The sequence below is a fragment of the Lithobates pipiens genome, unplaced genomic scaffold (assembly GCF_037356315.1).
Source record: "Lithobates pipiens isolate NorthernLeopardFrog02 unplaced genomic scaffold, aLitPip1_a1.2 Scaffold_8, whole genome shotgun sequence".
Classification (NCBI taxonomy): domain Eukaryota; kingdom Metazoa; phylum Chordata; class Amphibia; order Anura; family Ranidae; genus Lithobates; species Lithobates pipiens.
The window spans coordinates 591227345-591240231 of NW_027507903.1; the positions used below are offsets into that span (position 1 = coordinate 591227345).

At 47.8% G+C, this 12887-nt stretch overlaps 1 protein-coding gene across 4 annotated transcripts in view; it reads right to left on the bottom strand.

Annotated features, from left to right (window-relative positions):
* KHSRP (KH-type splicing regulatory protein) overlaps positions 1-12684 on the bottom strand; it is a 56108-nt gene extending 43424 nt beyond the window's left edge. For 2 of the 4 annotated variants that reach the window (XM_077470464.1, XM_077470463.1), the window contains exons 1-2: positions 12514-12684; positions 584-677 (exon numbers count right to left, since the gene is read on the bottom strand). In XM_077470464.1, coding sequence (XP_077326590.1) covers positions 584-677; positions 12514-12588 — 169 coding nt within the window. In that variant the 5' untranslated portion in view covers positions 12589-12684. The remainder of the gene's footprint in view (positions 1-583; positions 678-12513) is intronic. The other 2 variants (XM_077470466.1, XM_077470465.1) reach the window with 1 other exon arrangement.
* Positions 12685-12887: the final 203 nt, after the last annotated feature.

The window sequence follows — 12887 nt, forward strand, 5'->3', positions numbered from 1 at the left end:
ATTGTTATGTAGCCTCAGACAGAGTTTATACCACACAACCGACAGCTGCAGGTTAGTGAAGGAAATAGTTTGTTTGGGCAAGCTTGGCCCAAACAAACTATTAAAACTGAAACCAAGACTCGGTTCACACTGGTGTGATGCAGGAAACACTGCAAATCTAGTGCCGGTTCCTGCATTGCACCTGAAAGCCGGCAGTTCACATTGCTCTCTGCGAACCGACGTGGGTGTCAAATTAACGACACCCCCAGATTGGTTTACAGATCACGTGCAAACTGAATTCAGACAGGAATCAGATCACATGGATGTGAACACCCATGCAATCTGATTATGGCGCAGACAAAAAAAGGGGGGGGGGGGGTCCTGCACGAGTCTGAATGCAATGCAAATTCAGCCATACAGTTGGTATGGCTGAATTTGCATCACATGTGATCTGCACAGCAATGCGGTGCGAATCACATGCAATGTCTGGCATCGCACTAGTGTGAACCAACCCTAAAGCTTGAAATCTGATTCAAGTTGCAAATAGAAAAAAAAAAAAAAAAAAAAAAAAAACACACACACACACACACACAAACATTCTTACCTCCATCTTCAAGCTGCCTCTTTTGTCCGCCAAAGTTGAAATCTGGGGTGTTATTCACTCCACCAGGGACTTCACCACCAATTTTTGCTGCAATCTGTAAGACAAAGGAATTGGATTTTTGATTGTTAGTGGGGTCAAAACAAGTTTCATTTTTAACCACAGTGATAAGAAAATTCATAACAGGGATTACTTAATCAACAGAAAAACCAATGAAAATATGGCTTGAATAAAGGGTGACACAGTAAACCACCCCCCCCCCCCCAGTGCTCACTCACATGAAAGCTTCAGTTATACAAATACCCGTCAAGCCTGCCAGTGAAGTTCACTCAATGCAGTTACCCGCAACGGTGTGACTACGATGCAGCACTGCTCCTGAATTCAGAGCAGAGTTGTCACTCGAAGGCCGTACCTGCTTACACTATAGTAGCATGAGGAGATGTAGAGGGGGTGTGGCTATCAGCATCGTCACTACTGTTATAGCTCATCAATCAGCACATGGCTACACCTAGGTCCCGCCCATTGCAGTCTTGATTGACAGCATTGCCTCTGCTGCCGAACCCCCCCCCCCCCCAATTTGAGTCAGTGAAGCTCCATTCACACCTGGGTGATTTGAATCGCGGACGGATTTGAAAGAGCCCTCTCAAAAAAGTTTGAGAGACAAGCTTTGTGCATTGCAATTCATCACGTGGCAAAATTAGTGTGACACTGAGAAACGGCATCGCAAATGCGCACCCCCCCCCCCCCCCCCATTATGCGGTTCTGGCATCTTGGGCAAAATAGCATCGATTATGTCCAGGATTCAAATCACCCAGGTGCAAGTAGAGCCTTTTAAGTTAGAGGACGTTTTTGTTGCTTACATTCCAAGGCTTGCACCTCACCTTGTAAAAGGATTTTAAAGGGGGGGGGGGGGGTGATTGTTTTGAGGACTACATTATAACACTATTAATATATTAAAATTCATCATATGAAGAATTTGATATTGCAGGTGAGGGATGTGCAATTTTGTTCTGCAAGATGCAAGTGAATTAAACAATACAAATGTAAGGTAGTGGAAAATGAGATGTGCCCTGAAGGCATGGAGTCTAATCTCTTCTTTGTAAAAGGTGTCCTTAGAAGAAACAATAAGTCACATGCTTTAAAGGAAACCGGTGACAGGGCTCTAGGCTAGAGCTGCACGATTCTGGCCAAATGAGAATCAATTTTTTTTTCTTAGAATAAAAAGATCATGATTCCTCCAACGTACATTTTCACATTAAAAAAAAAAAAAAAAAAAAAAAAAAAGGTTAACTTTTTTTCATTAACCACTACAATACAGGGCACTTTCACCCCCTTCCTTCCCAGCCCAATTTTCATCTTTCAGCGCTCTCGCGCTTTCAGTGACAATTGCGCGGTCATGCTACACTGTACCCAAATGAAATTGTTATCATTTTGTTCGCACAAATAGAGCTTTATTTTGGTGTTATTTATTCACGACTCCGTTTTTTTTTTTTTGCGATATAAGCGCAAAAATAGAGGAAATTTGGAAAAAAAAAACTATATTTTCTTTTTTCTATTTGAAAAGAAATCCAATAAAATCAAATTTTGTCATAAATTTAAGCCAAAATGTATTCTGCTACATGTTTTTGGTAAAAAAAATTCCGTTAAGTGTATAATAATTGGTTTGTGTGATCACGGACATATGTACGCAAATGATCATGTACATATGTGTGCAGGTGATCACGTACATATGTGTGCAGATAATCATTGGGACATGTGATTTTAGTGGGACATATGTGGGGGACATGTTTTTATTATTAGGGACATGTGTTTTTATTATTTGGGGACATGTATGTTTTGGGGACATATGTGGGGACTGTGTTTGTACTGTGTTGTGTGTTTACACTACACTGATGATCAGTGAGTAAAAAGCTGTAAAAAGCAGCCCATACTCACTGATCATCAGCCGGCTGCAGCGTTCTGCTCTCCTCTCCTCAGCGGTGACTTCCGTATGAGGAGAGGAGAGCCGATTGCCTAGCAACCGGCTGTTTGTTTACATCACATGACGGCCGTGATTGGACACGGCCGTCATGTGATCAGGAGGGCCAATCACAGAGCCCTCCTGCCGATCTGAGATGTGCCGTGTCCGGGTGACACGAGCACATCGGGATCGCGCCGCTGCGCGGGCGCACGCGATCCCGCTACTCCTGAATGACGTTCCTGAACGTCCTATCAGGAGTAGACGGCTCCCACCCGGCCGTATATATGCATTGGCCGGGTGGGAAGTGGTTAAAGTAATTTTTCCCCCAAAAAAATGCATTTTAGAAGACCACCGAGCAAATACAGTGCGACAGAAAATATTGTCACAACCACCATTTTATTCTCTAGTATGTCTACTAGATCTATATATTAATGTTTGGGGGTTCCAAGTAAATTTCTATCAAAAAAAAAAATTATGTCTGAAAAGGGGTTTAGAGTTTAAGTGGAGAGAAAGAAAAAAAAAAAAAAAGTGTGTGTGTGTGTGTATATGTATATATATATATATATATATATATATATATATATATATATATATATATATATATATATATATATATATACACACATACATACATACATACATACATACACATATACACACACACAGAACAAGGACAGTCAATACAAGATCCAGGGGAGTGGGGGGCAGAGCCAGAGCATTTATGTGTGTATAAGGCAGTAGTGTGATCCAGGGGGTGGGGGGCAGAGAGCTGGAGCATAGTGTATGTGTATATATAACAAAAAAAAAAAAAAAAAAATTATATACATATACACACACACACACACACACACACACACACACACACACATACACACATACATATATACACAGAGAACAAGGACAGTCAATACAATGTGAACTTTGGGCTGCAGATTTAGTTGAAATCTTTGGCCCTCCAATTCTCCGTCTAACCTTTCTACCAGTCATGACTGTCAACTATACCTGTCCTTTCCACCCACCTCCTCCATTCATAGAATCTGTACTATAAGCTTCCATAAATGGAAAAAAAAAAAAAAAAAAAGTGTTCTACAAAAATGGAAAATAGACGGATGAAAGGTCTACCGCCTCCATTCATTGATGCCATTGTAGAGCTTCCATGAACGGGAGGAGGGCGAGGGACACAACACAGGAAGATTAAAGTGGTAGGGGAAAATTGGAGGATGGAAGATTTCAACTAAATCTGCAAAGAGCAGCACAAGGAGCACATTGCATTGGCCAAATGTCCCTTGTGACGATTTTTTTTTTTTCTTTTAAAGCTTGAATATAAAATAAAAATTCCCTTTTTTTTTGTGCAAAAACCATTGCAGAGTCATGAGGGGGAGGGGGGGAATATGAGGACGGGACAACGACAAATACACACACCACATGGGGTGTTATATATGACAAGTAATGTTCCATCTCCCTACAGACTTCCACTCTAACTTCCCTATGAAAAGCTCTTTATGTGCAGGATGTTTGCACAGAAAATCAACAAATAAACCAATATTAACGAGCACAAGTTATAGAACCAACCAAAACCATTTGCCCACCACGAATAAAGAAAAAAAAAAAAAAAAGCAACCATTCCATGAAGTGGTCTTTAAAAATCACTGACTGGCATAAAAAGGTAACTTTTCAGTTGCCTCTCAATGCACATTATAGACACGCTATTCATCCAATGTGAAATTCACTGGTCACACAGACATAGAATAACCCCCATTCATCAAACTCCGTCCCCACCCACACCCCATGTTACTATGTCACAGATCACCATTCCCCTGTGCACACCTAATTACATCACACACACACCTGGAGTGCCATGTACTGTTGTACTGTGACACGGCTCTTTAAAACACAACATCTCTTCTGGCCCGTCTCCTGTGGGTCACACTAGTGAACTTCATTCTTCCCTCCTGTGACCCATATTCAAACAGCAAGCTAAAGCCTGCTGCCAGCTGATGTCACACACACACACACACACACACACACACAGTCCAGACTCTGGAGAGATCCCAGCTTTAATGTTGGGATCCACTCAGAAGCCTGGACCAGCAGCTGGCTCAGCCTCTTAGTGTGCCGCTGAGAGCCCGAGTCTGCCACTCCCAACCCCCTCCACAGCCCAGCGCTCCACTAGAGGGGACAGAGCCGGTGACTCAGTCACCAGTTCTCCAATCATTGAAGACCCATAACAGAGCAATCAGTGGTCTTTGAGTGCTGAATCATCGGTACAGTCGGCAGGGAACATATGCAGCATCAAATTGATGCTGCACTCAAGTAGGATTTTTTTTTTTTAAATACTGAACTTTTCTTTTAGACCCCTTTCACACCACACCGCCCATAGCGTTGGCGGTAAAACGCCGCTATTTTTAGCGGCGTTTTACCACCGGATTTGCAGTGCATTTCGGCCGCTAGCGGGGCGCTTTTACCCCCGCTAGTGGTCGCGAAAGGGTTAAAATCGCCGGCAATACGCCGCAATAGCAGCGTTTTGCCGGCGGTATTACAGCGCTGCCCCATTGATTTCAATGGGGAGCAGCGGTGGAGGAGCGGTAAACACACCGCTCCAAAGAAGCTGCTGGCAGGACTTTTCCCTGATGTCCTGCCAGTGCACCGCTGTAGTGTGAAAGCCCTCGGGGCTTTCACACTACACATAATGGTGCAGCTTCTTTAGGGCGGATCGCAGGCGCTATTTCTAACGCTATAGTGCCTGCAAAACGCCCTGGTGTGAAAGGGGTGTTAAGGCTGGATTGCCAGCAGGGTGCTGCAGTTTGTCAGAGCGACTGTATCTGCGTTTTAGACTGCGTGTTTTCTGAAAGCACTTCAAAGATGCAGCATCATGCAAGTCTAATAGAGGTTAATAGGATTGCTAAGGCCCCCTTCACATTGGGGCAGGAGTGGCGTCAGCTGTAAAATTGATATTTTTAGCGGCGGTATACGGCCACTAGTGGGGCGGTTTTACCCCCATTAGTGGCCGAGAAAGGGTTAAAATCACTGCAACACACTGCTGCAGCAGCACTTTGCTGGCGGTATAGCCTCGCTGCCCCATTGATTTCAATGGGCAGGAGCGGTGTATACACCGCTCTAAAGATGCTGTTAGCACACCGCCACAGTGTGAAAACCCTCGGTGCTTTCACACTGGAGACACGGCAGCAGCTCTTTCAGGGTGCTTTGCAGGTGCTATTTTTAGCGATGTAGCGCCTGCAAAGCACCCCAGAGTGAAAGGTGTCTTAGCAAAACAACATTACATTTTTTCGCCCCCAAATCATAGTACTGGCATATTACTCATTAAAATGAGTCGTGAAGACAGAAGCATTCTATGCATTAAGATAAAAAACCTGTGTGTAGCAGCCACCCCCCCCCAAGCTACCAGAGCTATTTCTCACACCAGCAATGTCCACGATCCCCTCAGGCATCCAGTACACTCCTGATTGGCTGAAACAGATCAGCGGCGCCATCAGCTCCCACAGCTGTCAAAAAGTCAGTCATCTAATCAGTGGAGAGAGGGGGCGGGGCCAGGTCAGGGCTCTGTATCTGAATGGATACACAAAGCTGGGCTTGGGTGCCCCCTGTAGCAAGCTGCTGGTTGGGGGCACTCAAAGAAGGGAGGGGCCAGGAGCAGCAGAGGGACCAGAGAAGAGGAAGATCTGGGCTGCTCTGTACAAAACAAACTGCACAGAGGAGGCAACATGTTTTTTTTTTTTAAACAAAGCCTTTACAATCACTCTAAGGTTTGTAATTTTGGATGTTCTTTTGATTTGTATGCATTTTCTGTAAGTGTACCGTGGGCTTACGTGTATACGATCACGCTCTGCCTATGTGAGGCAGAGCGATTTCATAGCGGTTTCATTTTTCTGGCATTATCAAGAAGTTTACCAATAAAAATCATTGAAAGAAGTCAATAGTCAACCACACTGTGGCCAAACTGTAGCTCACCCCTGTGAGCCCGGCCTAACAATTTAAAGTGGTGTTGCCACCAAAAAAAATAAAAAAAAATTGCTTAAAATTCATAAAAAAAAAATTTTTTTACTCACCTCTAAATGCCTGTTGGTAGGGGGTCCCACGTAGTCTGCCTTCTTCATTGCCCGAGCTGGTGACACTTCCCCTTGGCGCCGCAGTCATCTGGGACCTGTCACATCTCCCAGATGAGTGTGTGGCATATCACGGCTCTGTTCGAGCAGGGAACGAGGGGGGGGGGGGGGTGTTTTGCTTCGTTCCCTCGCATCGCTGGACCCTGGGACAGGTAAGTGTCCGATTATTAAAAGTCAGCAGCTGCAGTATTTGTAGCTGCTGACTTAATTTTTATTTTAAACGGGGTGCCCTCTCAAAAAATAAAAATATAAAGATAAATTCTGGCCCCAGGACACTCAGAAGTGGTCAGGGAGGGGTTTTATTGTCACAGTGCCACTTTGCACTGGCAGAGGAAGGAACTGATGAAGCTCAGCCATAATATAATCAAAGAGGAATTCCAGGCATGGTATATTTGTACGTAGTCACATTGATCCAGCTTGGACCTATACAACTCTGTACATAACATACCTGGCCGATGCCGAAGGTTGCAATCAGTAAGCAGTCACCGCTATTCCAGTGATCTCCACTTCCTGTGCAGAGCAGCCAACACAATGCATTGTGAACACAGGTGGTCAGCCACCCGGCAAGAGCACCATTTAGGGAATGCTTTTTATTTCAGTGCCCATGCTGATCTGCTGACCTCCTGTACGGACAATACATCAGACCAGCCGCTCAGCATTGGACTCGGAAGCAAGTATAGATCATTGAAGTAGCAGTGACTACGCAAGAGAGACCATGACGACCTGATCCACATGTTATGGAGGTGCCCCAAACTACACACCTACTGGAAGTAGGTAATGGACACTATTAATAGTGTCTTTCAGGTACAGTTGAAGGCTCACCCTAAACTCTGCCTAATAGGTATCATGGATGATGTTTTAGAGGAGGACCCCTCTAGGATAGGGATAACTAGGGCTCTATTCTAGGCCAGAAAGTTTATACACAGAGTCACTGGAAATCAGAAGAACCATCTGCAGTGAGAGAATGGGTGAAAAATGGGCGATACTATTAGAAAAAAAAAAAAAAAAAAATTATATCTCAAAAAACAGGGGCAGTATAAGAAAGTTTGATATAATCTGGGCGCACTGGCTGTACGTTGCTGGGCTAGCTCCGGTTGATCTTATTATGGACCGGCTGCTGTAAAGGACGAGGTATAGATGGAGCACTGCATAAGGCAGTTATTGCACTCTGTAATAAGGACTGTCCGCTACTACTAAATGGTATATACCTCTGTAAGGTGCAAAACACGTTTTTGGTGCCTTATCTTACCGATTTCTGAATATAAACCTAATTGTGGAGAAAGATTGTGTGACCGTACTGCTTTTAAACATTTTGTATGTCATCAATAAAACCATTTTTAAATAAAAGGAAGCAGCAGTGACTGCATCGGTGATTTCCAGCTTTCAGGGGCATCAGCCAGGTATGGTATAGACTTTAGTTATATTGGTCCATGGTGCAACTATGTAAAAAAGACCATTCCTGGAATGTTCTTATGGTTTTCCCATTATTAGTGGCACAAAAAACACCACACACACACACACACACACACAAGTATACAGACCTAAAAAAAATGCAATATGTGGCAACCTATATATATTGTGTGGGATACACCAATAATCAATACAGGTAGTAATACTATTGCAACACACAACATACCACACTTAGTATACTATGCTTTACAATACACAAGGGATACTACAATGCAAATGTACAGGAAACGATATACTTTCATACACCAATACAATGTGCAGACACACACACACACGTGAAGCCCCTTCCACATAGGCTCCATTGGGACTCAGCCTGCTTAGCAGGGAATCTGTCCACTCATCCCCACAGAGCCGGCAGAGGGCTGGTCCGTGTCCCCTCCGCTTATGCAGACTGAACATGGGGACAAGCCCGCTCTCCTCTATGGGCGGTTGGATATAAACAGAGTGCCTGTCCGTTTACAGCTGACTGCCATACAATCTGCCAGACGGATGTGGAACGTCAGTTTTTAACACAAAGGATCGGATGGGATGTTGCTCCATAGAGGAGCCCATTGGGTCAGCCTGAAAAACTGGACTAGTGTGAAAGGGGCTTCACAGCAGCGTGAACTCAGAACGCATGCGATTCGTACCCGCACTGCAGGTGATGATCACATGCGATCTGAGCAATGAGAGTTCAGCCACGCAGTTCTATGGCTCAATTCACACAGAAAATAGTGCAGGGACTTGTTTTCCCCCTGCATTAGAATCAGAACGCATGAGTGTTCCCACCTATGTGATCCGATTCCCGTTCGAGTTCACAGTCCACACTACGATCTATAAACTGGGAGGGGAGGGCGGCATTAACTTTGCCTTGTGTGAACTGCTGCGGGTGTCGAGAACACCCACCTGCAGGAGAGGAGAGAAGAGGGAACCGCCGCTGCAATCTCGCTGGTTCCTGCATCACATCAGCATGAACCCAGGGTTAAAGAGGAAGTAAACCCTGATGAGTTACTTCCTCTTTTTTTCCCTGCAAAGGTAAAGCATAATGGACTACTATGCATCGCATAGTAGCCCATTATGTGTCACTTACCTGACACAGGAGCCAGCGAAGTCGCCGCTGTCCCCTGTAGTCCGCCGCATCCATCTTGCTGGTGGCGTCTCGCAGCTCCGCCGCTGTCATTCAGCGAAGCCGCGATGACGTCACTCCCGCGCATGCGCACGGGAGTCGACAAATGCGGCAGCTCCATTATTGGAACTGCCACGCTCAGTGCGCCTGCGCGCAGCTGTCTACGGCGCATGCGCCGTAGACAGCGGTGCCCGTTTTCGGGCAAATATCTCCTAAACCATATAGGTTTAGGAGATATTTCTTGGACCTACAGGTAAGCCTTAATCTAGGCTTACCTGTAGGTCAAAGTGGTTTGTAAGGGTTTACAACCACTTTAAAGTGATACTGAGAATTTTTTTTTTTTTTTTTAAACCGCTTCCAGACCACCTGCCGCAGTTATACTGTGATAAGGTGGCTGGATAGAACAAACTGCTGTAGGTGTACGTCAGGCCGTGCATGCGATATAATGGGCGAGGTGACCCGCATTCAAGGTATAGAGAGGCAGAACGGGGATCTGGCTATGAAAATAAAGGCGTAAACCTCGTTCTGACAGGGGACATGATGGAGATCTGCTATTCCCAGTCATCAGGAACAGCGATCTCTGTCGTGTTCCAGGCAGCCCCCCCACAGTAAGGCTACTTTCACACTGGGGCGGTGAGGGCATAACCGATAAAGCGCCACTAGTTTAGTGGCTCTTGACCATCATTTTAGCGGTGCTTTTCACACCCGTTAGCGGCAGAAGAAAGGGCTAACATCGCCTCTACCAAAGCATTTTGCTGGCGCTTCGGGAGTGCTGCCCATTAATTTCAATGGGCAGGTCATTTTAACCCCCCCAAAGATGCTTGCAGGGCTTTTCCCAACGTCCCGCAAGTTCACTGCTCCAGCGAGCAAGCACTCAGGCTTATAACACTGGGGTGACAGGAGAGGCTCTTTGCAAGCGCCATTTTTAGCACTAAAACACCTGTGTGAAAGTGACCTCAGAACACACCCAGGGAACACTTAACCCCTTGATTGCCCCCTAGTGTTAATCCATTCCCTGCCAGTGTCATTTGTACATTGATCAGTGCATTCTTATAGTACTGATCAATGTGATAACATCACTGTTGCTCCCCAAAAAGTGTCATTTGGGGTCAGATTTGGATTACAGCGTCGCACAATCACGCAATTGCCAGTTAAAGTGACGCAGTGCCATATTGAAAAAAATGGCCTGGTCATTTTAATGGTGCAAATCCTTCCGGGCTGAAGTGGTTAAGGGGGGGGGGGGGGGGCTTACAGATGCTGATAAGCACCCCCAACCACGATTGTTGGGAAGAGGCCCTTGTCCTCATCAACATGGAGACAAGGTGGTTTGGGCTTGGGGGGGTGCAGGGTCCCACCACCTTGAATCACCCACACCTCCCATGTGGGGGCATATGTGGCCCGGTATGGTTCAGGGGGAGGTCCACCCCCTTTTCTGACCCGCCAGTCTGAGTGCTTGGATAAGCATGCTGTCCTATTATCGGATCTGAGAGTTGTCTCTCCTCTTCCTATAATCAGAAAACTTTCTGCCCAATTCTCAGCTCAGTGTCATGTCCCCCGCTTCCTCCAATCAGCCACTATATTGCCCGATTCAGTTTGGAGTCGTGTCTCCTCTTCTATTTATCCAGGATGCTGTCCCCAACTCTCTGCTGGGAATCACCCCCCCCCCCCTCAGTTAGCCACCATGCTGCCCCACTCCCAGTGGAGTTTTGTCCCCGCTTCCACCAACCAACCACCACGCTGTCCGACTCCCGCCTCCTCCAACCAATCACCACATTGCCCGACTCCCAGGGGAGTTGTGTCCCCGCTTCCACCAACCAATCACCACATTGCCCGACTCCCGGGGGAGTTGTGCCCCCACCAATCAACCACCAAAATACCCAACCCTCAGCTACGAGTTGTCTCCTCTTCCGCTATTTATCCAGGATGCTGCCCCTGACACTTAGAGAGCCCCCTCCCCAGCTACCTGCCTCAGGTACACAACATACCCATTTCCTCAAACCAGCCACCATGCTGCCTGGCTCTCGGGTACAAGTCATCCCTGCGCCCTCCATCCAGGTGAGTTGTGCCTGTGCGCCCTCCAACCAGCCACCATATATCACCTAACCCTCATCTTAGAGCTGTGCCCTCTTCCACCATCTATCCAGGATGATGTCCCCCGACTGTCAGCTGGGAACCACATCCCCACTTCCTCTAATTAGCCACCAAATATTGCCCGACCCTCATCATCCAGGACGCCGCCCCCGACTCTCAGCAGAGAGTCCTCTCCCCACATCATCTAACCAGCCACCATGCTGCCCGACTCTCAGGTAAGAGTTGTCCCCACTTCCCCCAATCATCCACCATGCTGGCAGACTCTCAACTGAGAGTCACATCTCATATTGGGAAATTTGGCCAACCTGACCCCCCCCCCCACAGCCACTATACTGGCCGACCCTCAGCTGAGGTCATCCCCTCTTCCTCCAATCAGCCACCACACTGCCCGATCCTCAGCTGTGAGCCGTGCCACAACTTCTACTGGTTCACATGATGGGGCTCTTAAGAATTCACCACCCAAGTCACAGCCACTCTCCCCCACGTCTAAGCCCCCCCCCCCCATCACAGGGCACCCCAATCTAAATCAGCCCCCCCAGATCTAAATCAGGCCTCCTCCAGCAGTCACAGCACCCCCTCCCCCACAGATGTAAATCAGCCACCCCCAAGTCTTAATTTAGGCCCCCTTTCCCAGGTCTAAATCAGCCCCCTGGATCTAAATCAGGTTCCCCACCAGTCGCAGGGACCCCCTGGTCTAAATCGGCCCCTTCCTCCAGTTCTAAATCAGAACCCCCCCAAATCTAAATCAGGCCCCATCCCCCAGGTCTAAATCAACCCCCCTATCTAAATCATGCCCCCTCCAGTTCTAAATCAGAACCCCCCCTCCATATCTAAATCATGCCCTCTCTTCCAGTCACATGCCCCCCAGATCTAAATCAGCCCCCGGTACAAATCAGGCGCCCTCCCGCAGTCACAGGCCCCCCGTGTGTGAGCAGGCCCCTCCGGCTGTGTACATGGGCTCCGGCGCCCTCCTCTCCTCCATGTATGTGTATGAGGACAATGTGAGCGTGTGTAGTGAGGAGCTCCTCTCCATCGCCGCTCCTTCCGGCTCTCAGGCCGCCGCTCGTCACACACATCCCCCTCACACTCTGTCTCTCTCACACACACACGATATGTGGCACACAATGCCGGGCGCACGCCGCCTCCCCGTCCGGCGCACACCTTCCCCCTCTCCCCTCCTCACCTGGCGGGCCCTCTGCACGGCGTCAGCGAAGGCGTCCTTGCGGTTCCCGGTCTGTGCTCCGGGGTAGTCTGACATGGCGGCGGTGGAGGAAGCGGCTCCTCAGCGGGCTGAAGGCGCGAACAAGGCCGCGGCGCGCAGAGCTCTCTGGGAAGGGAGGCAGAACGGCGACCCGATGAGCGACGAGCGATCCCTCCAATGGCGGCGCGCCGAGAGGTGCCGGCCCACCAACCGCGGGAGGGGGGCGGGCCGATGGGGAGGAGCCAGCGTGCGTCGCAGGAGACAAAGACGACAAGGTGGGAGCCGAGTGATTGCCGCGAGAGCGGGCCAATAGGCGGGAAACGGGCGGGGAGAGGCCGAGGAGATTGACCAATGGG